This window comes from Pseudopipra pipra, chromosome 19 (assembly GCF_036250125.1).
Source record: "Pseudopipra pipra isolate bDixPip1 chromosome 19, bDixPip1.hap1, whole genome shotgun sequence".
NCBI lineage: Eukaryota > Metazoa > Chordata > Aves > Passeriformes > Pipridae > Pseudopipra > Pseudopipra pipra.
The window spans coordinates 5,869,894-5,895,689 of NC_087567.1; the positions used below are offsets into that span (position 1 = coordinate 5,869,894).

At 44.6% G+C, this 25,796-nt stretch overlaps 1 protein-coding gene across 6 annotated transcripts in view; it reads right to left on the reverse strand.

The window, feature by feature from the left end:
- Positions 1-737: 737 nt before the first annotated feature.
- Positions 738-25,796, reverse strand: part of LLGL2 (LLGL scribble cell polarity complex component 2) — a 33,211-nt gene continuing 8,152 nt past the window's right edge. For 4 of the 6 annotated variants that reach the window (XM_064675862.1, XM_064675863.1, XM_064675860.1 and 1 more), the window contains 24 exons: positions 20,415-20,512; positions 19,340-19,421; positions 17,928-18,043; positions 17,107-17,265; positions 16,189-16,351; positions 15,877-16,009; positions 15,055-15,109; positions 14,707-14,861; positions 11,911-12,128; positions 11,338-11,405; positions 10,214-10,367; positions 10,011-10,115; positions 8,918-9,210; positions 8,506-8,659; positions 8,054-8,204; positions 7,231-7,347; positions 6,555-6,721; positions 5,648-5,912; positions 4,785-4,938; positions 3,721-3,758; positions 3,208-3,255; positions 2,632-2,674; positions 1,857-1,918; positions 738-1,446 (listed from right to left, as the gene is read on the reverse strand). In XM_064675862.1, the coding sequence (XP_064531932.1) occupies positions 1,439-1,446; positions 1,857-1,918; positions 2,632-2,674; positions 3,208-3,255; positions 3,721-3,758; positions 4,785-4,938; positions 5,648-5,912; positions 6,555-6,721; positions 7,231-7,347; positions 8,054-8,204; positions 8,506-8,659; positions 8,918-9,210; positions 10,011-10,115; positions 10,214-10,367; positions 11,338-11,405; positions 11,911-12,128; positions 14,707-14,861; positions 15,055-15,109; positions 15,877-16,009; positions 16,189-16,351; positions 17,107-17,265; positions 17,928-18,043; positions 19,340-19,421; positions 20,415-20,512 (3,006 nt within the window). In that variant the 3' untranslated portion in view covers positions 738-1,438. Of the gene's footprint in view, positions 1,447-1,856; positions 1,919-2,342; positions 2,398-2,631; positions 2,675-3,207; positions 3,256-3,720; positions 3,759-4,784; positions 4,939-5,647; positions 5,913-6,554; positions 6,722-7,230; positions 7,348-8,053; positions 8,205-8,505; positions 8,660-8,917; positions 9,211-10,010; positions 10,116-10,213; positions 10,368-11,337; positions 11,406-11,910; positions 12,129-14,706; positions 14,862-15,054; positions 15,110-15,876; positions 16,010-16,188; positions 16,352-17,106; positions 17,266-17,927; positions 18,044-19,339; positions 19,422-20,414; positions 20,513-25,796 lie in introns of those variants that run through there. The other 2 variants (XM_064675861.1, XM_064675864.1) reach the window with 2 other exon arrangements.

The window sequence follows — 25,796 nt, forward strand, 5'->3', positions numbered from 1 at the left end:
CTGAAACACAAGCTGAACAACAGCAACTCTGCAACCATTTTCTTCTGCAGAATAGAAAGTGCCACCCTATCGCTGCAGGAAAGAAAGGATCCCTCAGCCCTGCTCAGGAAGATCAAGACAGATCCTGAAACAAGAGGGCTTCTAAGGAGAGGTTTCCAAAGCATGCCAAGGGATGGCAGCTCAGCACCCAGTCTGGGGGGATTTAGTTTTTCCGTACTGGCTCTCATGGTGCTACAAGCAAGTTACAGGAGAGAAATCCGAGAATATTCTGGTCTTTTTCTTAGCTGGAAAAGAGGAAAGTGGTCAGGGACAAAGGAACCAAAATTTTAAAGAGTAGCTACCTGCTCTACGCTGAGTTTCACCAGCTTCCATTCAAAACCCACTGGCAGACAGCACAGCAGCACTGTCAGATCAACTGTGTCTCCCTTCAGCGTTTTATCACCCACGTTGTTTCAGGACAAACCAGCAATGACCTTCCAGGGACTATCATCTGAGCCAGTGCCCTTTCCTGGCACCATCCCCAATCCCATATGGATTGCAGGACGGTGATACAATCACTTTGCTTGCCACATGCATCTTCTCCAACCCAGCACCTTGCTTCACCTCCAGGGGTGCTCTGTGCCTCTCAGCTCAGAGAGGGACAGCTCCACCTCCTCCAAGGGATATGTGGCCAGGAGCCTGTGGCCAGTGTGAAAGCAGCTGCTGAAGGGAAGAACAGATATGAGAGCAGACAAGGATCACAAAAGGGAATTCAGAGTTTTATTTCAAAAAAAAAAAAAAAAAAAAAGCAACGTAGTGTTGAAACAAAAAATCAAGTTCCATTAGTTCTCCTCCGATTTGAATGGCTACAAAAATAGATTCTACCCAAATCCATAAAGCCAGTTAACAGTACCATAACAAACAAACCCCAAAATTACTCATTCAGATACCACAAACAGCAGTCACAGGAATCTAGCATATATTATTTAATGTTTTCTTTAAAAAGTAGATTTCTAAATGTTTCCGTTAAAACTGAAATACCCATAAGATTTTTAAAAAATTGTACAAAAAAAAAAAATAATTTTAAACCAAGTTGGAGGTAACAGTGTGCGTTTATTAAAATCCTGCACCAGGGCAGTAAAACATTTATAATTTAAAACCCAGCCCAGTAGAAAAGAGAAATGTGCAAACATTTGAATGTTAGATGTACTCAGAGGCTTGTGGTGCATCAGACCTGGCGATCCACTTCTGTCCTAATGCAAGGCGGGCTCCACGAGGAGAGGTCTCTAAAGAGGCACTAGAGGGGAGGCAGAGGCAGCAAGGCACAGCCATGCCAAGCTGCAGCTCTCACCAGTCTGTGACACTGGGAGCACTGGTGCCTTCTCCCCAGGGACGGTTTGCCCAATCAGTAGTGTTATGGCACTCAATCCAATGCCGGGAAGTCCTTGATGAATTCTGGTCAATCTGCTTCAGGATGAAAGAAAGAGAAAGCCATTTAAAAAAAAAAAATAAACAAACAACCCAAAAGGTGAAAGCTAATGAGAGGTCATGAGTTGGTACACTCAGGTTGTTGCTGTGAGCTCTGGCTGCCTCGCCAGCTCGCTCTGTGGTTAAGAGTCAGGCAGGAGCCTTCAAAGGATTTTCAGCTCTTCCTTTAACACTGAGGCAGCACATTTACTTGTGTGGCACATAAGGAGCTGAACAGTGCTCATACACCACTCACCCACTCAGCAATTTTCCCATCCTGAAAATTCAGGTCAGATTTCTGCACTGTTGCAAAGCATTTAAATAAGCTGAATCTTACACAGAAATTTCATTCTACTTTCTGCTTCCTCTGCCTACTTCACTGGGTCCCAAATATCTTTAGCCTCACCTACCTCCTCCATTACTTAGTCCATGTCCTAACGGACTTCTTGCCGAATTTCTTTCTGCATAGCTCCTGCAATGACACAAGAAAAAGATTTCCTTATTGCAATGCAGTCTCATCCCATCCACTCCCAGATGCTGACAGAAGACCAGGATGAGGTAGTGTCCAGAGGAAGTGTGCAGAGCAGAGCAGGTCAGGCAGTCACTGATCCTCACACACCAGCAGTTACCAATCCCACCAAGCCTCCTGCATCCGTTGCAGACAGTAGTCCTTTGTGTACACTTGGTAGCCCCCTGTCACCTGAACATCAGTGTTCCAGGGAGGTAAGACAAAGCCCCGCACCCATGGTGGTAGCTCAGCTCTATTGTACAGACAGAATGGGAGCAGAGGCACTGAACACATCCAAGTGACAGTGTCAAGCCAGGATTAAAACTCCAGAGTCCCATCCTTGACCAACTAAGCCCGTGTGGCCTGCCCTTAGATCACAAATAGAAACCTGTATGCGAATACTCAGACTCCTGTTCCTTTGGGATGTGGGAATGTGATCTCTCCTGCTTTTCGGAGAGAAAGAGACAAAGCATTATTCATAAAAAAACGTCAAGGGACAGCATGTGAAAGAGAACCTGCCTCTCATTATTGCCCTTTGGTAGCTTGGGGGACACACACGTGTCCAGGTTCCAGCAAAAGGATCCCTGTCACCACATTGGGCATCCCCCTGTTTTCAATTCCAATTGCCATCCCTTGCCAGCCCCAGCCATTAGGAACAGAAGCTGTTTGATACTCACCCTCTGCCCCCCTCCAGAGTACTCTGGATCTCCTTCAGCACTTCTGGAAAGCAGAGGGTTAAAGCAGTGAGCCAAAACAGTGAGGATCTGCTTCCAGGCAGCAGCCTGACTACATTCCACCTCCCCACTGAACAGCCTCCAAATCCTGCCTGCCACAACACAGAGGTCAGACCCTGTACCATCACTGCCTCTTCAGCTGCACCAGGTTTGTACTGGACAAGCTGGCACACAGGACTGAAGGGATCATTTGCCAGAGGAAATACTGCCAGTCCCTCTGTACCAGAGCCCCAAAGGAACTGTCTGTTCCAGCTGTCATTTTACAGAAGTCCTATTGTAAATAAAGATCCTGCTCTTATCTCAGCAGGGAATTCGGCTCTGTGGAACAACCCCTGCCTGAGGGCATGGCTATCTGTCCAACCCCCCATTTCCAGGACTCAAGAAAACCCAGCATTTCTACCAGCAATTGCAGATCCCTTGGAACTGAGTACTGGAACCCATAAAATTCCCAGCAGCTTTCTTCTTTTCCCACACAGAAAGGCACCTGCCCTCTCAGTAGCAAGACTTTATCTCACTCACTTTCATCATTGAGTAAGGCATGTTCCATCAGCTTCCCAGACTTCCTTTCTGAAAAAAGAGTAGGAAAAAAAAGCTTTTAGCTAACAATATTTCCCCCTTTTTATGAAATAAGTGCAATTTTGGAAACCCACAATGGAACTGGATTTCTTTCCCCCCTTTTAAGTATCTTTTGACTCTCCTGAATGCTTCACAACTAATCCTTGAAGTCTCTCACATGCTGAGCTGTATTTTCCAGCAATACTAGTTTGGATAACAGAAGATTTAATTATTAACTTCAGACCTTACCCTCCCAAATGCCTCTTCCCTCCAGCAAAAACTCTGTTCTATCCTTTAAGGTAATCTTGCCACATGCAATCACTTCAGAGCTATCAACTACTGTGTCCAGTTTCCCTCACATCCCTCCTTACTTTCCCCTGTCTTAGGTATAAAAATATCAGCTGTAGCAATAGGAAAGATGTTTCAGGGGTTACACATCACCATGCTACCTTTAGTACAATTAAGTTTTTTGCTTACCATCTTCTCCGTAGTCACACGGACTCTTTCCTGGTCCCCTAAAAAAGGAAAGGAAGCAGAAAACAATCACTGACACTGAGGCACAGGGGTGCAGAGAATTCCTGTACACTCTTGGCAGCTGCAAGAAGCTCCAGTGCACATCAACTAAATAGTTTGCTGAATGTAGGAAGGGCTTCACCACATGCTGGTGATGCAGAAGTCTGCAGGCACCACAGAACATTGCTAAACTTTCAGAATAAAATTCCTGTAAGGATCTCCACGAGTTTCAGATCTGCTGTTACTTGCTAATGTTCCAAGGGGAGAGGAGGAACACTGGATTTCCCTTCACAGAGCAACAGCTCAGTCTCACCAGTAACACAGAGCCCCTGAAGTGAGAGCCACGTGTCAGACACAGCATTTGGGAACGAGCAAAGCAAGCCAGAGCTTGCTTTAGGTTTGTGACTCCAGCTTAGGGATACAAATTCAAATGCTTCCTTGTTTTGTCCTAGCAAATCACAGAATGTGCTGAGTTGGAAGGGACCCACAAGGATCATCGAGTCCAACTCTTCACCCTGCACAGGCCCATCCCCAACAGTCACACCCTGTGCCCCAGAGGAACATCCAAACACTCCTGGAGCTCTGGCAGCCTTGGTGCTGTGACCACTGCCCTGGGGAGCCTGGTCAGTGCCCAACCACCCTCTGGGGGAAGAACCTCTTTTTAATATTCAACCTAAACCTCCCCTGACACAACTTCAGGCCATTCCCTTGGTCCTGTCCCTGGTCCCCACAGAGCAGAGCTCAGTGCCTGCTCCTCCTCTTCCCCTCACAAGGAAGCTGTAACTGCAGTGAGATCTTCCCTCAGTCTCCTCTTCTCCAGCTGAACACACCAAGTGCCCTCAGCTGCTCCTCACACAGCTCCCCCTCAAGGCCCTTCCCCATCTCCACTGCCCTCCTTTGGATGCTCTCCAATGGCTTCATATCTTTCTTATACTGCGGTGCCCAAAACTGCCCACAATATCCACGGTGAGATGTACTCCAGGTGGGAAAACCATCAGGGAGAAGGAGGTTACATTTCCAGATTTTACCTGGATTTCCTCACAGCATTCTCCACACCAGACTTGTTGTTCACATGATTGTTGGTTGTCACTTCTGGCATGTCCACGATGCACCGGGGCTCCACCAACCATTTGGTAGAGAGGGAAAACCTCTCAAACTCCGACGGCGAGATCAGATAGAAACCTACAGATGATTGGGAACGTATAAGCAATTCTCAAGCCCAAGAACACAGTTATAGATCTAAAGGTGATCCAAAAAAGAACAGATCTAGGCATGCCCTATGCTTGGCACAAAGGGTTTGCACTTCCTCCTATCTAAACAAGGAGGGATCACTGAGGAAGATATTACCCCAAGGACCTAGAGACTGTGCAATTTAAGATTATGCTGAGAGAGAACTGTACAGTCCTGTGGACACTTAAGAAAAACAGCACAGAAAGATGTAAAAAGTCAACTGAAGAGCAGTGATCCATCTTCAGCAGCCAAAGGATACTGGATTGCAGTCTTGCAGTGTGAATTTTTCAGCCACAGACATGTATAGGAGGCTTAATGCAGCCATTTATCCAGTGCTTGCTGCTTAGAGAGCCATTCCCTTCACTCCAGAAAAGAGGAGGGTAGCCAGGTGGAAGGTACCTATGCAGCACATCCAACCTGTTAGCTGAAAACCACCATATCCATTAACAGTAATGGAATAAACTCACTTCTGCTCCTGTTTATTCATGTGTCTGTACCTGTTGGCAACTGCTACTGGCCAACAGTAACAGTTGATGGACATCTTGAAACATAAGATGGACGCATTTATGAAATATTTACATGTGTACACTAAACACTAAGCCCTTTTCCATTGTCTCAAACACACGACAGAGGGAGATGGTTTGGGAGAAGCCCACCTCACCTTGGCCATATTTGGTGAAGACACAGGATGCAATGCCACTCACATCCTCCTTGCGGATGCAGGGGTAGCGGATCTGTAACTTGAGGAAGGGCAACGAGATGATCTGAATGTCTCCCAGGTTAGTCAGGACAGCCAGGTCATTCTCGCTGTACTCGTCGGTCTTGCAGCTGCCAAAGTTTGCAACTGTCACCTTTCGTACCCTACAGCCCTCCAGGGCTGTCAGCTTGAGCTTCAGTTTGGAGCTGACCTTGGGTAAGGTGAATACCTGTCAACAGAAACAAGACACTGACACCTCCTTCCCGCACAAAGGCAGCAGCAGCTCCCCAGGACAATGCTGCTCCCCCCCTGAACAACGTTTTCATTCACAGTGAATACAGAGAGGTGTAACACGAGTCACCCCCCTGCTCGTGGGACAAGAAGGAATCAGCCACAGTCAGTGTGAGAACCTGTTTCTGTTCTGATATCAGTTTTACCCCTCAGGCTGCACACTGTGCTTCTCCCCTATTTTTTCAAAACCCCTCCATATTTGGCTACAGACTATTACAGAAAGAAAAGGGGTTTGACTAGTTAGTGTGCAAAACAAGAAGCTTTTCAGCTACTTCAGAGAAATACCTACTGATTCCTGCTTCTGCAAAAACCACAGCAAAAGCTCCTCCCTGAAAGCAGAAGCAGCCTTGTCCAAAGACCATACTGTAATACAGGCATAAAATTTCTATGTTCAGCATGTGCTGAGTACCCAGTTTTCCAGCAGACACCTGATTTATGGACTGCACCAAACAGAAGTGCTGTCCCAGGGCTGTTATTGAGGACACAAGAATAAGCACTCCCAAGAGTTCTCTGCCCAGGGCTTTAGCAGATTTCATGCACGGTCCACATGCACCTCCTTTCCTCAATAGGTGATGCCTACCTTAAATTGCTCTTCAGATACCACCAGCAGCTGATGGCTGCCTTGCATATCAGGACTCTTGGAAAGGTCATGTGCTACTTCTAGAGGTTCTGGGAGGGGAGTGCTGCGTCCATCCAAGACAAGTATCCCCACAACAGGAGCCCTGTGCATCAGCTGAATCTCTTTGGCTAGACAGGCAAGATAAGGAGGGAAAACAAGCAGAAAAAACAAACAGGAGTCTAGTCAGAGACACTGTTAGAAACTCACTCACTTCCTCTCAGGGCTGGAGACCTACATACTGTGATTATAGAAATGCTGCCTAAAAAGATTTAGTACTTAAAGGGCATTCAAACTGGACTGTTTTGTGTTAAACAGCAACTATTGTTACATAAAGACAACAGGTCCAGCTGTCAGAATAAAGGACGTGCACTGAGGCTTGATGGCAGATTTCAGTGACAGCTGACGCAAATTTAGATTTCTGAAGTGAGTAGAAAATGAGGCTGAGGAATGTCAAGCAGTGCTGGAACTCACTCCCCTCTCCAGTTCATTCACTAGAGTGAGCACTGCTTAGCTCAGACACTGCCACACTTGGCTCCACTCTCACTGATAAACAGCAATAATTGAGCTTTTCTGTACGTAACTCCTGTGAGTGATGGCTCAGATCCATTAGAGCTGTGCTTTCCCAAGGGACACTTACCCTGCTCTGCCCTGACAGGCTCATCCATCCTCCTCTCTGCTGGGGGAACACGTAAACAGAAGGCGTAGACGGTCCCTCCGTTGGTGCCAGCCCACAGGGACGGGCAGTGGCGGGAGCCTGGAGCAACAAAAAGGCCCATGAGCAAGACACCACCTGTGACATCCCTGGATAACTGCTGTCCCCAGCTATACACATCCTCCCCCTCTGTTTACATTCTAAATATCTTTATATTAGGGCAGACTTGCCAAGGAAACTACGGGTTCTTAGCACTTCTTTTCCCAACACATGTCCACCAGCAGCCCTGAAAAAGGACACGGCATGTGAGCAAAGGAAAGAGTGCTGCTTCCATGAGCCACCACAATTGCTGCATCCATTTTTCACATATTAATATCACACATGAGCAGAGTAAACTTGTGTAACACATCAGTTTGGGCTCTGATGCACAACCAGCCACCACTTCCACCAAAATTAAAAGGCTCTGCTGGGGACAGGACTGAACTTCAGAGTAATGAGAGAAGGCAAAACTGAATCTAAAATGCCAGATGCCATTCCAGTACATTTGAAAACCACACATAAAGCCTTCATCCAAAGGCGAACTACCACTTGCCTGGCATTAGCCAGCAGCCAGAATGGCTACATAACAATTCTGCATGACAACATATGCTCTTGTTCTATATTAGCTTTTCAGCATGGCACAAAGTAGGACACAGGGGGTGCCGAGTTTTGCTGGCAGTAAATCCTAACACACTCCTTGGCAGAAGAAGTTAAAAAAAAACCAAACAAACAACATTTGGAAGAAGAGAGAGATGCTTTTTGTACTCACTGTCTCTCAAGAAGGTATCAGCAAAATACAAGGTTCGCACAAAGCCAGTGAAAGAGTCTTCTGCCGACCGGGCTTCAATCTTCCGCTGGACGGGAGCCAGTTCCATTTCCTGCAATGTGTCCTGGTCAAATTTGGCATTTGCTTCTTGCACCTTCAAAGATATATACACATATTGTCAGTCAGGGACAGACACAGCAGGGGGAAGAAAGCAGCAGCAACAGAAAGGGACAGCACTGTCATACCAGTGAACTCGTCTCCTGAACTGATCGCTAAAAACGTGACTGCTTTATCTAACAGAGAGCAGCATCAGAAACTGCCATTTTCCCCCTATGCCAACAGCTACTGATTTGATAGTAGGGCTGCAAACCACCTCCTGCTCTAGGCAGTCTCATCAGGACTCTGCATGCTCCAAGATGTAAACAGACAGGACCCCAAAAAGGTGAACCCCTCACCTCTGAGGCATTTCCACTACCTCCTCGCCGCTTCCTACTGGACACGCGGCTCCTTCTGATCCGCCTGAACGACTGACGGAGGGACTTCTTCAAGGACTTCACCCGGGACAGTGGGCCTTCCAAGGCCAACTGGTCACTGGGATGCAGGGTACACCTGGAAGAGGGAGACAGTAAGCACGTGGTCACTTTCTGTTACGTGGCAATCACTCCCAAGGGGCCAACAGGACACACACAAATGTCAGAACACCCTTATATATCCTTGGAGATCTTCAAGGATGGAATCCAACAAGGCAGGGCTTCTTGCTACAGTGACTGCTCTTGAGAAATTGCTTATCACAGCTTCCTTTGTTAGTAACTCCAGGACATCATTAACAAAGGATTACTACAGACTTCCTGGAAAGATGGCACTTACTTGACAAAGACCAGTCGCTTCTGCTGGTGGTCAAAAAGCCCAAAGCCATGACTGGTACCAAAGGCCACAAGCTTCCACTCAGAGTGCAGGGCCAATGAGGTGACCACAGCTGGTGGCTGACACTGGACAAGGACAAAAGGCTGAAAACCAGCTTCAAATCGAACAGGTCCGTCTCGAGTTTTTAGTTTCTCGTGACCTTTCCACCGATAGCCCTCTTGGTCCTGCAGGAGATCTGCTTCAGCATGGTCCACCACATGTTCTGCATCTTCATCATTCAGCTCCATCACCAGTACCTGAAAGGAAGAGGACAACCTTTGCTACAACTTTGGATATGCAGGCAAGTCCTCCAAGCTGCAGGCCTTCCCTGCAGCTGCACAACTACAGCATCTCTCAGGGCAGATAAGCAACATTAGATAATGCCTCAAATATCAGTTAGAGAAAGCAGAAATCACAGAATGGTTTGGGTTGGAAGGGATCTTAAAGATCATCTCACCCCCCTTCCATGGACAGAGAACCAGACCAGGTTGCTCAGAGCTCCATCCAACCTGGCTTTGAACACTTTCAGGGATGGGGCATCCACAGCTTCTCCAGGTAACCTGTTCCATTGCCTCACCACCTTCACAGTAAAGAATTTCTTCCTATATAATATCTAATCTAAACATACTCTTTTTCAGGTTGAAGTCATTTCCCCTTGTCCTGTCACCACATGCTCTTGTATAAAGCCCTTCTCCATCTTTCCTGTCAGCTCCTTTCAGGTACTGGAAGGCTGCAGATGAGTCATCCCAAAGCCTTCTCTTTTCCAGGCTAAAAAAACCCAACTCTCTCAGCCTTTCCTCACAGCAGAGGTGCTCCATCTCCCTAATCAACTCAGTAGCCTCCTCTGAAGGGTCAGTGTCCTTCCTGTGCTGGAGACCCCAGAGCTGCATGCAGTGCTCCAGGTGGGGTCTCACCAGAGAGCACCATGAAATTCCCAGAAAACAGATCAATTTACCACTAGAGAAATGAGCATTTTAAATTTTAACATCTCTCCAGGTTGCACTGTGACAACCCACACTACAAGCAAGATTCACGATGACTGTTTGCATTCCAATACCTGTCCTGCTGTACCAGCTACAGCCAAGTATCCACTGTATTTACACAGGTAGATCTTCTGGATCCCAAGTCTTGGATCATCACTGTAAGGGTCGAAGGTACCAACCTAAGTGAGAGAATAGAGAGTGGCTGATCTTTAACTGGGACAAGAATCAGAAATCCTCAGGTTTCCAGAGAGCTTCTAAAAGCAACATCCTCTCTCACCTTGCGAAGTGGAGGCCACTCATCCTCACCCAGGGTGTTCATGTTGTCATTGGGATCAGCATCCGTGAGGAACACTCTCACTGTGCTCAGCTTGTAAAGGAGGTGCAAGCAGACACCAGATGCATCCCAAAACCGCACCGTGCCATCTTCATGCCTGTGGGGGGGTTACAGAAACACATCACACGGGAGAACAGCACATGGATGGCAAAACAGAGGGGGAAAACAACGAAAGAAACAAACCACGCTGAGGAACAAGCTACAAAGAGAAAGGTTTTTGACTTCTTGGGTTTTTTTGGTGGGTTTTGCTTTGTTTTACGTTGTTGGGTTTTTTTAATCCAGTTTGTTCTCAGTGATCTGACACCACTGTACAATTTAAGATTATGCCAAAAAAACATGGAAAAGGAAAATAGTGTAGCATATAGAAGGAACAATTCATCCTGACAAAAATGCTGCTTGGGGACAGAGGGGAAAAAATTAAAATTGAGGAACACAAAATCAAGCTTTAATCTTAGTTCTCCAGGTGAAAATTTGCAACAGTCTTCCAACACAAGGTAGGAGCTTCTAACATGCTCCATCAAGATTGAAGTCTGAGGAACAGCCCACTGAAATTCTCAGAAGTGCTTTTCAAAGAAAATTATACATTTTTATGCAATGAGACCACCTCTTGATGGCTACTTCCACCTCTTAGCTAGGTCTGTTCATGGTGATCAAAGCAGAGAGGAGCCCAAGCTAACCTCTACTTTGAGACTCAGGGCAGTGTGAAGTAGTGGGGAAAATGCTTCAAAACCTTCAAGATTAAGCTCCACTTTTACACTGCTCCCTTTGAAGCAGTTTGGATTACTGCTTGCACCCCTATGTTGTTTGAGAGGAGAATGGATAACACATCAAAACTACAAATCAGCCGGATTTCTTGGTTATCTGTGGACATCACAACGTGCCAGAAGCAGCAGAATCAGTTGGCTTTACAGAGGCAGCAGCACAGCTTTTGGAAGCTGCACTGTAAAGCTGCAGCCTTCTCCCTGCAAGATGAGCAGACTTTAATCTCATGGGAAAGCCTCAGTTAGTTCAAAAGGGGGAACTGAAACTGGAAAGGGCTCCTTGGTTGTTATCAGGGCAGTACATACCCTGTCAGCAGCAGGTCCCTCTGCGGAGGATCTGGAGCTATGTTGGTGCCACCATCAATCGGCCACGGCTACAAACACATTAAGAGAAGACTGTGACTCCCTAGGCAGTGACAGTGTGAAAAGAATATAAAGTCAGCAGGAGAACATGAACTTCAGTGCAAGTGGCAGTGAAACAGTCCACGCTGTTAGCTTTTGTTTGGACTAGATGTTCCCGTTCTGACACCAACTGTGCTTTTTAGAAGACGCTCCACACATCTCCTCAAGAAGCTGTGCCGAAAGCTTCATGCTTTTACACGAGAACTTTGTTACCACTGACAGCTGGGAACACTCAGACTTTCCCTCTGGCTTGTCAAAGCTTAAAAAAATAACACATTTTAATTCCCCAGAGTGAGTCACTGTATTGGTGGTGCTCTGGGAAAAAGCCTCTCTCGACCCTATTAAGAGGCAGGACAGCGTCTGGTGGGACTCATCCCTCCACAGCCCGTCAGCAGCACAGACCACCCACACTCTGGGCAGCCCTGCTGGTCTTAAACACATGGGAACACCCCTGGGAACACATTAAAGCTGCCATACCATACTGGAGTAGTGGATGTTCTGCTTGCTCCCAGCGCTGATGATCCGCTCCCACAGCTTCAGTGGGATGTTGGAGACGTGGTGTGAGCAGGTGATGGCTGAGCAGTGCAGAGAAGCCAGGTATGGAGGGTGGACTGCTGGCCAGCCTGCAGTTTTCAAGTCTATAACCACCAGCTCCTCTTCTGCCAGCACCACCATGGCAGAAGGGTCATCGAACTCTGCAGAAACAGGATTTACTGAGGCTGACAAAACTGGCCATCCAACGTTAACAGGAACAAACTTCCTGTGAGGCTTCTTTGAAAACTGTTATCACAGAGCTCCACATAAACATTTCTGCTGGAAAAACCTTAAATTCCTCTGGGCTTAGGCTTAACTGGGCCTATCAAGGCACTAGTATTAATGGATTTAAAGACACTAACAGATTTACTGCAAATTCAAGTTTCTTTACATCATTCCTGGGACTGCCAGAGTGACCTCTGACAGATTCCACTGCAGGATAAAAAAAATCTGTTATCAACACACGTGGTTAAATAACACAAGTTCATATTTGTTATTGTAACAGCCAGAATTCCAAAGACTTTACTTACAGCTAATCAACAGCATTGGGTGGAAAGACATGCATACACCCCAGCAGTGACCCATTTAGTGCTGTGTTAGGACCACAGTCCATCCAGGCTAAGCTGCTTAAACATGCTAATGCCTTGGGTTCTGCACAATGCTCCTCTGCCTGAGCTGACAAGTATTTACAATTCAGCTCTCTTACTTCTCATTTTCGCTGCTTCTCATATGTTGTGGCACATCATCTGGACTTTCTTTTTAAGGAGTGTGCATATCATCTAATAATTCTTATGTATATTAGGTATGATTACAAAAGAAACATGTTAATGGAACTTGACTGATGACATCTAACACAAACAAGAATTTTAATTCTAGATACAATGAAAAATCTCGAGTGAAGAAAAAAATTCAGTCTACAAGGACATTATTGCAGAAAGGTTCTTGAGACAGCCACAGCAGCAACTGGTGGGGAAAACCAAAACCACAGATCAGTTCACACCAGTAACAATTAACAGAGCTCAGAAATCTGAGTGGATGTAAAGCTCTGACTAGCCCCAGCCATAACACATCACTAATTAGTTTTGTTTCTTCATGAAAAAATATTTTCTGTTCAGTTCCACTTTGCTTCCCTAAGTGCCACTGTTTGCAGTCGCCCATAGGGCTTCTGAACAAAATAAATAATATCACACCTCTACTACACTATCCATGATCAGCCCTGCACTCTGCTGCTGTCAATGTTAACCAGAAGCACTTGGTTTTAACAATACTTTTTTCCCTGCAAACACACGTCTGAGCTCACTGCTACGGTAAGAATCTATTTTAAGTTGCTGAAGTAGCAAGCACACTAGAATTTGTCATGATTGCCATACACTCATCCACCTAATTTAAAAAAAAAAAAAAAAAAAGAAAACAGGAAGGGCCAGTCTTCTAAAAATTGTTTCCACAGCATATTCAGGGTAGTGGAAAGTCACCAGCTCCGACCATGCTGCAGTGCACAAGCTTTGTGCTTATTAAATTAAGTGGCTTTGGTATACAATTAATACCTTCGTATTGCCATTGCAGGGAAGACTTTGCTTAGGGGCAAACAAGGCAAGCCACGTAGATCCACTAAGCTTAGGCAATCAGCCACAAGGAAGCTTGTCAACCACAGAAACCTCATTTTATTGTAAAAAAACTTCCTCATCTAAGTGCAAAAGCTTCAGCTTCCTGCAGCAGCTGCTGTCTGAACCCACTAGAATTCGTGTTAACGAGATAATTCAATCCTTGGGAAGTATAAATATAGAGCCTGTTAGTTTAGTTACTTCATCCTAAAGGATTTCTAATCATATCCAGAAACTGAACTTTGTCAAACTCTTACATAAAAAACCCCTCAGATTTCTTTTATCTTTAAGACTTTTGTTCTGTCATCGAGAATCACAACTCTAACAATTTCACAGAAAGTAAAAGGTCTCATTCTTTAACACTAAAAAAGTATTAAATCTGAGGTACTGAACAAATTTAATGGCAGTGTGAGCTGTAGGCTCTGCACACTTGGAGGATGCTTATAAAAAGAAGAATGTTACAGTTACTGTGGAAATAAGGGGAAGAAAGATCTTCAACAGAAGCAAGAATCTGACAAGCTCCATACAATCTGAGGAATGAAAGCTATTCAGTTTTCAAATGGTTTACATTCATGTTCACCAGTAGTAACGAAATTAAGTTGTCTATATAATGACCCTTGGTTCTATGTCACCCTTTGCTGATTTATTACCCAGAGCTCCAGCCATAAATCCAGGCAGTAATTAAAAGAAACAGTGTCTCAGTGGGAGTAAATTCTGGTCTTAATTATTAGCTTTCTTTGAAGTGTTTTCTTTGAAACAGCAATATTCAGATCCTCATTTCATGACCTGGTTATGTCCAGTGTCCAGCTTAAACAGACATAAGCTTAAGAAATCTTCTCCCATTAATAGAATAGCTGAACAGCTTCTCTTTTTTTGAGGAATGTATGGCATTTGTAAATAGCTCATTCTTTATATCAGTATTTTACACTTCACCTTTATATGGCAAATCTTTTACAGCTGGACTCAATCTGAAGGGTCTTTTCCAACCTAAACGATTCTGTGATTCTCTGTTAAAGTCTCAGAAACTCCCCAAACAACTGACCTCCTTATCACATTTCATATGCTATTTATACCAGGCAGATTTCCACATGCCAACACAGCCACCCTAATTCCTCAGTAATGCCCTTTCCTCACATACCTGCAGTAGGCTCGGAACTGAAGATTATAAAGAAGTCTATCACTCGGGATGTGAAGTCAAAGGCTGTTTGCTGGCTGCCATGGATGACAGAGATACTGTGCCGGTCTCCATAGCTCGCCCGGGGCATCCCTCCTTGGAATATAATGTAAGGAAGCCTTAAGAGAAAGAGAAAATTAGAGTGGTGTGTGCTGAAGTGAGGAGTGAGCACAACTTCCAAGACATGAGGCAAGTCAAACTCTGACAAAAGACTTTTATAATGTTACTCTAAAGGGCTGCTATGGCATTGTGTGCTACCCCCTTTAAATGCCTTTAAAAACGTGAGAGTGAAGGGATACACCACAAACTCACCCATTTTTTGTTGTCTGCCAGTAAATCTTGGAGATGGCCTTGCAAGGAAAAGGACCTAAGAGAACAGACATTTTCTGTAATTCAAGAAGGGCATCTTTACGTAAGAAGTTGCTTATTCTAGTTCACCCAGGTCACCTCACCCTCCACGTCAAGGGCAGCCACCTGAATTAGTAGGCACCAGCATCACCTCCCTAGACCAAGCCACATCAGAAAAGTCTTCTGGGACACACTGACCACAGCAAAACACAGCTTAGACTCAGGGGAAGCCTCTGATGGCTAACAGGGAATGGAAGTGTTGCTGGAGAATCTGATTAACTAGAAAGGATTGTTGAAAACACAACCATTCCTGAAACTAATGTACAGGTGATAGAGCTTTAGAAGCTTCTCTGTGCTTGAAAAGATGAGGTCATCCCCATTTGATGGGTTTCAGCAAATCAGAGGCTTCATTTCATCACTGCTCAGGTCATCAAAAAAATACACTCAGCTCACTATTAATTACAGAAGATCCAAGGAACTCCTGCTGAACAGGACACCCACTGAAACAATAAGCTGAATCACCATCACCTTTCTTCGTAAGGGGCACTAATTTTGTCAACACACTTGCTCTCCATGTTCTGGACAGATTTCAACAATGTAAACGAGTTTCAAATCCAAGAAAAAAGCTGGACTGAAATCTCTTAGTCCAGGCTCATGACCCATTCAAAAGGCAGCTCTGAATTTTGCCATTAAACACCAGGGAGAATGTGACTTGAATATCCCACACAAGCACAAAATTAGTTTGAGTTTACAGAAGTATGCTACAATTAAACCTCACTTACTGACCATAAGGCACAGTGTTTTCCAGAGGCTCCGGCTGCCTGTTGTCACTGGATACTGGCCACTGGGTGTAACTTCCATCGTAGTGACAACTAATGAATTTACTGCCATCCCTCTGCCAGTAGAGGTTTTCCAGTTGCTGAAAAGAAAGGCATACAATGACTGCTCTCCAGAGAGCTCTTACCCCCTCAAAATCAACTCTTTCTTACTAAAAAACCAGCTTTGTCAGGCTCTCCCTGCACCTACTTGTCTTCAGGGTGCCCTGAGAGGTGAGAGCCCTTCCTCCCCAGCTGAACTGGCTCTGGACTGAATTAATACCTGGCTGCCCAGGAAATGGTGTGTCACTTTGTTATTCTGCAGGTCCCAGAGGACAATCAAACCCCTGCTGTATCCAATCAGGATCTGGTCAGGGTTCTTAGGATGTTCTCGAAGGGCTTCTACCAATTCACACGATCTCCTGTTACAGTTATCTTCTGGTACCCTGCAGAAGAGAAAACCAAGAAAAGCTGATTCCAGGCACAACCTAAAATGACTGTATTAAAAGGTAAGAATGAGAAATTAGGCAACAAAAAGTTCAAACAGGTAAGCACAGTCTTTCCACAAATCCTTCAAGCAGCAGAAAAATCTAATGTAAGACCTCACACCAGGCATGCCACATGGACATGCACCCAGTCCTATTTTTTTCAGGGAAAGGCCAAGGTTTACAATGAATTACAGAGTCTGGATCCCAGAAGTGCAAAGACAGTCTGAACCAACCACCCTATTCCCTTACAGAATAAAGGTAAGATGGAAATGTCAGTAGGAAACAAAGATATGAAGGAGGACAGTTTTCAGCAGCACTTGAATCTCCAGAGTGATAAAATCCTCATTTGGAGAAAGCAGCATCAGAAGTTCTGCCAGTGCTTGAAAAAATAAACACATAATTACAGCTAAACATCAACTTTTTCTTTTTTTTTAAAGTAAACACAAGGGCACAGGGTTTGCTGATTTACCCTAAGTGCCTCCTGTATCACTGCCCACATGCTGGACCTCCACAGTGACAGCACAGGGTTGAGCAGGACAGAAACTGTTACTTAACACAGCAGGACCCAAAGTCACTTTCGGAGGAGTCACGCGGACCTGGACAACGCTTAACACAACAGCGAGGCCCCAGAGGGTAATCTCGGGTGACATCTGAACAAAGGATGTGTCTGCTAACGGGATTCCACCCCTGCCCAGCCCTGTCTGCTCGCTCACCGCTGCAGCACAGCCTCGGAGGTGATGGTCCTGTCCTCCAGCACCCGGAACGACGGAAGCTCCACCACGAAGATGTTGCCGCTCTCCGTGCCAAGGTACAGGACTTCCCGTGAGGAATGGGGAAGCACAGCTGTTATCTGGGTGGCGCTCGGGGGAGACCTGGGGATGCAGATGCAGAATTTAAGAGAGCTAACAACTCGACATGGACGTTTCAGAGAGTCGTGGAATCGTAGAACATGCTGAGTTGGAAGGCACCCATCAGGATCACCAAGTCCAGCTCCTGGCCCTGTGCAGGACACCCCAAAAATCACACATTCACAGGTGTCATTTGTTCTATAGGCAGAGATTTTGAGCCAGGCATGGCTCTTTTGAAGGGGGAAAACAAGCTCGAAGACAAAAGACCTTTGACAAGCACATGGACAAAGAACCAGACACCTTTTCACAGAACCCTCTCTTCAGTGTTCCTAAAGCAGCTGAAAGTAGCTCACCTAAAACTGGCAAAATCAAGTGAAATTCAAACCATAACAGTATTTTAAACTCTGACCTAAGAGGTGCTTAGATTTACCTAACCTTAACAGCTCCTATACTCACAGAAGTGGATGCACAGTATTTTAAAAAATATCACCCTTTACACTGGTTCAACACTCTTAAAAGCTGGTCTCCCAGGCCCTAGCCAACTCCTGTTTGGTTTCCATGGATGCTCTTCCAAAGGATTCAGAGTAAGAGGCTGTTAAGAACAGGGAAGACTCTATCTTAAAAAATAGCAGAATTGTCTTACTTGCTTATCCCCAAACTGGCTCAAAACCCCTCTTGTGGCTTACCCTGGTGGCCCCTTCAGGGTGAAGCGATGCTCCTCCCGCAGCTCGGATGCTCCTCCGTGCTGCTTCAGGCTCCAGAGATGCAAACTGTTGTCATCCAGCAATGTCACCAGCTGGCACTAAAAAAAACACACAACATGCTTTTTTCCAGAATCACAATATTAACTATAACACAGTGAATTTAGCAGTAAAGTTGCTGCTGTTCGTAATTCTCTGCTAAAACAGGACTGGGGAGCCGGCTCAGCTCTTTACAGCAGTGGATAAACATTTGCAGCAATGGGATTTGGGGGGTGGAGGCAGACAAGAAGTAGCCTAAAGGCTAAAAACACAGGTATACAGGGCAGAGGCACAGGTTATCACTGAGGGGGATGGCAAGGCTTCAGGCTCCTGGAGAAGATCAGCCAGGGCTGTAAAGCCCAGCAGTGCAGCCACAGGCTGTATCTCACCTCCTCCTGGCTCAGCACAGGTTTGCTGAACACACCCCAGCTTTGGGTGGGGCTGACACAGTCTGCTACACCACACTCCTCACATTCTTCGTGTCCAACCTCATTCTGGAGGGTTGTGTCAGAATCCTTTTATGAGCCCGGCCCTGCTGGCTGGCTGTTCAAATTGAAGCATTTTACCTGCTGCAGCCACACCTGGTGCAACACTCCCCATGGGAGTTTCAGTTTATACCATTAGTTAAGCAAACAGACACCCAAAACCGCCTCAAGAACTAAATCCCTCTCATAAAGAGGCCACTTGTGCTGTACTGGGGGCATCAGGCAACAAAGTTTGTGGCCAAGACACCAGTCTGACAGTCAAGGGAAAGGAAAGTGATCAGACAGTCACCAGACAATTGGAAAATTCTGCTTTCCTATTTTTAGTTTGTGGCAATAACTGTTCAGCAATCCCCAGGAGCAAGATTCAATACCCCCAAACACAAAGGCAACAAACTTAACAGCAGGCAAGGAGCAGTGCTGTTTTGAACTCCTGAAAATAATTAAATCAGCTCAGCAGCAGCTCCTGTTCTGTCTGTCATGCAGAGGAAAGATCACCCAGCCCTACTGAAAAAACAGAGGCTGCAAAAAGAAAAAAAAAGGAAAAAAAAAAAGGAAAAGGAAGTCCTTGCTTCTGCAGCAGATTGCTTGAACTATCCTGGCCTTATTACCATTCCCACTATGTTGCTGGAGATAAATGACTAACAGTTATGAACAAGAAAGCTACTCTTTAGTTTAAAGCTTCTTTTTTAGTTTTACCAAGCATCTCCACAGCAACAAGCACTGCTGAGAGCACAAAATACACTGGGATAAACCTGTCCCAAACAAGCAGCATTTGAATATACTTGGTAATAGGAGCCCAGTTTCCTGAAATAAAATCAACACCTGTTTAAGAGAGATCTACATAAGTCGCAGAGGTACTGAAAATACACTTACCTGATCAGGTATAAAGTGAATCTGCATTACAGTGTTGTTTTCTTCATGTAAACCCATGAACTCCACCCCAGGAGCACCGTATCTGATGAGTTGGTTGAGGATCTACAGTATTTAAGGTGACCCACAGCTACAATTAATTGATAAGAAGCTTGCTAGCAAGCAAGAGGAAAAAGAGATTAGTTTGAAACCATGTTTTACTGTTGGTGATCTGGACTGAAAGGAATCAGTGCAAATCTACTTTGATTTTACATGCTTGTGGCAGGTTATGGAGAACACGGAAGTTTACTTCTTCCTTCCAGCATATGCAGAAGAGGTGCCTGGACCCTGTTTTTTCTCAGGGATATTTGGTGGTTTCCCAGACACTCCAATCCTGCTTAACTAATTTGTAACCAAGAGACAGATGGTTACTGCCTGCATGTGCAGTCCAGCCTCTGAGCACAAACAACACCAGGAATGAATGATTAAGCTGGCAGAGACAGCACCAACTTTTCCTTTCTGGGCTGGGTGATACGCCTGTTTTACAACTTGCCTAGCTGGTACTGTGCCATGGGAAACACCTCAGTGCCTCACATGCACACAAAAATCAGACTGGACATCGTTGGCTTAAAAAAAAAATTAAAAAATTACCACCTTCAATGTTTAGACCTTTAATTCCTGGATGGTCAAAAACTCAGGAAGCTGAAAGCATTTCTGAGTTTAGCTTTAACCTTTGAAATAGAATTGCTTCAGGAAAAAAAAAAAAGGAACCCTGCCCCAAATATTTAAACAACCCTGGAATTTACAACATGAAGGATTGCTAAACTTAGGCCAGATCTAGTCTGACCTTCTGCATAGCAAAAGCAGAGTCTTGTTTAATATCTGCATCAGCTCAGGTTCTGGCTGAGCTGTAGCTCAGCTCTCAGAAGGATAATCCCACCCTGATCAGACCAAAATCACACTGAATCTTGGCAAACTCTTCCAGCGTTCCAGTAACCTTTGCCTGCAAATTTATACTTAGTTTAACTTTTCGAATGTCTTCAAAGTTGCACGTCCTGACTGGGTTGGAGAAATCCAGCCCAAGTTGTTCAAAAGATACAGTTTGATGGCTCCTGACCGTGTCCCGATGGCCATAAGGCGGAGAAATGGGCTATAGCCCAGAGCACTGGGCTGGTGGGGAAATCCATGCTCCACAGTCTGGTAGAGAGAAAGAAAAATCATGAGCAACAGCATGTTTCATGGGCTCTGTGGTACAGAGATAAAAACCAGCTGGTACATATGGCATGGCAGTCTGAAATACAGCATGTGAAGTCAGCTTTTTCTCTTGAAGAGTGTTCAGACACAGGTTAGATTTGCTGAACAAACAGCCTAAGGACGAATATATTCCAAGTACCGCTGGCTCCACAGGCAGGGTGTGCAGAAGTATAACAGAAATGAAAGAGAAATATCCTGAAAACAGTAGCCCAAGCAGCTCTTGATGTTAAGATTATAAATAACTCTGCATAAGCACAGCTTAGTCAGTCAATACAACACACTCCATCACTCCACATCAACTTCAATTCTGTAAACCAACTGCTCAGCACAATTTCAAAGTCTGACACAAATACTGAGTCCTGTAAGACCAGCTTTATCTGCCACATTCCACACAGGTCAGCCTTCCTGACCTCTCTTGGTGAGTGACATCAAGAAATGGTGCAAAGCAATGGAGAGCTGTGAGTGACCACCAGTGCTCATCAAGGAAACTAAACAGATTTACTATGGGCAGTCAGGAAAAGTAATGTAACCCATATCCATTTTCCAGAGAGAACACAAGGAATGCTGGAATTTAAAGAGAACAGGAGCCTGCTAGGCCACTTCACACTAATTCAAAGCCATTTGGGACTAAAAAGATGTCACTGTCATAGGGAGCAGTATATGATACGTGGCCTTAGTGGCTTCCCTAAAGTACAATTCACCAAGAGGAAGATTTGGAGCATGTTGTACACCCCAAACTGAGCATGGCTGGTGGATTTACAGGCCAGGGAATAATATTCTGCCATACTTACAGGATGCAACCAAGCTGCTTGGAAAATAGCTCAGTCAGGTATTTAGAAGTGCTAATGTACAGCTGTTATCATAGTTTAGGCAAAACAAGTGTGTGTGAGTTCACCAACATACAGCCATGTAAAAGAGGGGTTGGTGAGCCCAAAGATCAATAGGGCTACTTCCTGGAAAACACTGTTATCCTTACAGGCCCAGCTTCTGGAAAATACCTTCTTCTAAAGCAAGCTAGTCAGCTGCAGAATAGGAATTCATTACCCTCATGGTTAAAAGAAAATAACAAGCAGAGAACCCTCCATCTACAGAAGCAAGCACTTGCACCTCACTCCCATCCTCATTTCCATCTTGCCTTTGAAGCAAAGCTACCACATTTTATGCTTTATTCAGCCTAAAAGAAACACCTGGACTTTATTTCCTGCAGAGTGATTTCCCAACTTAATCCCCTGCACAAGAATGAAATGAAGCTGGTTTCATTTCTGTGGTCAGGCCATTAGCCTGAGGTGCTCCCAGCTGCTGCAAAGTACTTTAATGCCCTTTTACTGTTCCTACTCAAAGACACAGGCAGAGGAGGATACAGCTTACTCCATATCTGCCAGTTTGCTCCATTTTTAGCCATTTGATCACAATTCATACACTGTAAGAAAAGACCTCCTTCCTCTAAACATCAGTTACCCCAGTCTGAAATCCTCTTAGGGGAAGAAAAGCCACTTTAGCAGATATAAAACTGGAAATACTGAAGCATTTCCCAATTTTCTGCTTGCCAACTCATTAAACTGGGCTAAAGAGTAGTTACTAACTTTTTATCTTTTACAGGTAGTAAACTAAGATTAATACTACCAGTTCCAAGTCCACTAAGTTTACTTCCTTTTATGATAACTTAATATTCAGCCTTACTTACTCATATTCTAAGAAGGTTATTTAAGTGTTAGGTTTGATTAAAAACAAATTTTGAGAAGTCAATCTTTTTAATATCACCCTTGAAGTTGTTGCTAACCAAACTCTGCATAGTTACACATATAAAACTTCCTAGAGGAGACTGTATGAAATTAGGAATTTATCTATGGACTCAGAATTGAAACAGGGGAGTTTCCAGCACAGGCAAAGAGGAATTGCTCTGTACCATGACAGCTACTGAGACAACACAGAAAAGCTTCCTAATTATCAACGTTGTGGGAGGATGAAGCTATGGTGTACAATTCTGGGAAGAAGATTCAAGGTATCACATTATCTTAACAAGAAATCAGTCATTTAAATGAATCAGGTGTAGCCCAGGCAATAAACACCACTCCAATCCACTCTCACCCAAAACAAAGTGAGGAACTTGTTAGGGAGACACCAGTGTAACTCCACTGTTTTAGTTTCAACTTGTTCACAGTCACTGCACTGTCATGTTATCAGCACAAGTAGGTGTAATTTTCAATGACACATCAATTAGAAACTGTGATTATTCCGAGATTTAATCCAGTCCAGAAGATAAAGCTTTAGCCTCAGAAAATCATGACTTATACAATACTGTACTGCCTGTTAGGGAGCTGTCAACACTAGCTTTAATACTGGCCTAATTATATCTTGGGTTTGATGTGTTAATTTGTAAACACACTAGACAAGTCAATAAAGCTTTAATTTTCAAGTATGAGACCTATGAACTGCATAACCAAGTGTGCATCATTCAGTAATAATAATAGGAGGGTAATTTTTTCTCCAGGTTTTCATTCAACAAAAAATTTGAAGTACCCCCCTCATTCCACAGGCAAATTTGCAAAAGAGAAGTATCAGCAACAACAACAGTGTGCTTGCTGCACAACTTCTCATGGACCACAGCAAATGTACTAATGGTTTCTGATAGCTTTGAACCTCAACCAAGATGCCCATAAGAGGTAACAAAGACAAATGAATGACATAAGAGGGAGTTGATTCCACAGCTGGGCAATAAAGGCTTCAGGGTGGTTTGGGGGCTGTATTTGACACCACCAGAGCCAGGCATTCACATTCACTGTCCTGATTACCCAGATCTTTTCCTTGTGCTTATTTACACCCAGTTGTTAAATCACAGCAAGTCAGCTTTCCGTGGCCTCCTTTCCTCCCCTCTCTGGGGCAGCTTTCATCAGCCAATCCTTTCACCTGCTCAGCAGGTAAACCCAGCAGGGGGGAGCGAGGGGGGCAGGAGGCAGCAGAGGTTACAATGGAGCCTTTCAGCAGAGCTGAAAGAAGAAACTGGAGTGCCCACAATGTGCCCTCCTTCTCAAAAGGGCCTTTGTTTCTTTGGGGAAAGGTGGGAGCTTTCGTTTTCATTTTCCTCAGACCACAGATTTGTCAGACTGGGTACAAGTAAGGCTGATGTCAGCAGCACTAACTAACAGAGATGCTTCGTGTCAGTCACAGTTACTGCAGGAAAAACGTGGCCAAACTGAACAGTTGTTCCCAGCCCACACTAAAGCTGTGCCGATGAAATTCAGCTCTGTCCTCCTCCTTTCATTTCTCTCTGCTTCTCCTCTCAGGTTGTTTTATGACAAAGCAGAGCCAAACCCAACCACAGGCCATACAAGCCCTGTCCCTTTGTTAAGTCGCCTTTTGAAGGAACAATGAAGCCTGGATGTGCTGACCCCCCTTTGCACAGACACCAGTTCAGATTTCAGGTAAGCCATCCATCCATCACACCCATCAGCAGACAGGTAGGAAGGCTGAAAACAGGGGAAAAAACACGAAGCCATAAATTAAATGCAATGCTCCCAGTTTGGTAACATTCAGCTGTAAGACAGGCTGGTTCACCTGTGTGTTACCCATCATCTAGTCTGACAATGCCAGCCTGAACATGTTCATTCTGCAGGGCTTGGACTGAGCCAAAGGCATCCAAATACTACTTCCAAAAGCAGGATAAACTTCAAGAAGTAGACTGCCAAGTCCACATACCTTATCCTTCATTCTATCCACTGAACTAAAAACAGATTCTCACAACAGGTACACACAGGCATGGGAAGTTCTTACTCATACAGAGAAACAGATATGCAAAGCTAATTGACTAACAGAGTTTAGGAAGGTGGTTTTTGAAACAAACAAATTTGAAGAGCTAGTCCAGTGGTCAATCAGTCCTTTAAAACCATCTGGACCACCTCTTATCCAGAACAGAAATGCAAGAGAGAAACATTGAAAAGATCACAGCCTATTTATACCTGACAGAATAAACAAACAAACAAAAAAATCATCCACCACCAATCAAGTGGACTTTTTAAACTGAAGTCCATTACTAGGTCAGTGTGGTCAAATACATTCCACAATATTAACACTAAACCTGTGTGGCAAAATGCATTTATATTCAACTTCTGGGTAAAATGAGGGCAGGAATCCCCAGTGCTTTTAAGGTACAGACCTTCCATTTAGTCATGACCCGCATCACACACTGAAGAGGTGCAAATCCACCGTGCAATTTCTCTGATCAGCAACTTTATAGTCCCACAAAGTATTTCCCAAGCAGGTTCTTAACCAGAAGTCTTTCAAAGACCTCAAATAACAAGTGTTTAAAAACCTGCTTACCAGCACTAATGTGCTTGCTTTAATAGCACATTAGACAAGGACAGCCTTGGCACACAAAGCACTATGATTCTTGCCTCCTTGGAGCCACAACCTTCAACAGCTCAGAATTAAGGTCTGACTTTCCCAGACCTTCTCAGTCTACCTAGCTGTGAGTAGATGTTTATTGGATCAAAGGGTAGAGGCTTTCAAATGACCCATTATCTCTGGAAATACTGGAATGGGAGACACAAGACTTGGGAAAAAAATCCATGATTTGTATGCAAGAAAAAAAGTATAGTGTAAAAGATTCTGGTATAATGTTCATTCCCTTCTGATTCTTATTAGAAAAGAACAAGTTACTGTCGCTTAAAGGTGCAAATGCATTTTACAAGGCCTTTAATTACCAAGCTGTTAATCAAAGCAAACCACTAGGAAGTGTCCAAAGTTGTCTCCCCAGAAACAAGATGCAATATTTACCTTCAGGACTGAATCAAATGGAGTCACAAATCCTGATGTCAGCTTCTAATATATTTGGAAGTTTCCCTCTGCTGCAAAAGCTAGTTCTTTCAACCCTGTTTTGCATCATCCAAATTAGTCTGTCTCTGGCAGGGGAAGTTTAGCCAAACATTCTCATAAGAAAAAGGCATATTCAAGGAAGGGACACCCCTGAAGTGGCAAAGATTTTTCCAAGGTGTATATAATTTTATATGCTTATAAGCAATTCTGACCCATCCCTGGGATGTCTTTTCTGAAGCTGACATTGCATTAGCTATGCAAACAGCTCAGTCCTGGGCTGCATTTACTGATTTTTCTACTGCATCTGCACTAGCATTTCCTCATGGAAGCAGGCAGAAAACAGACCTGAAGCACTCTTGAGCTCCTCAGGGAGGGATGTATGCATGGAATTGCTGTTGGTTAGTACCAATCACAT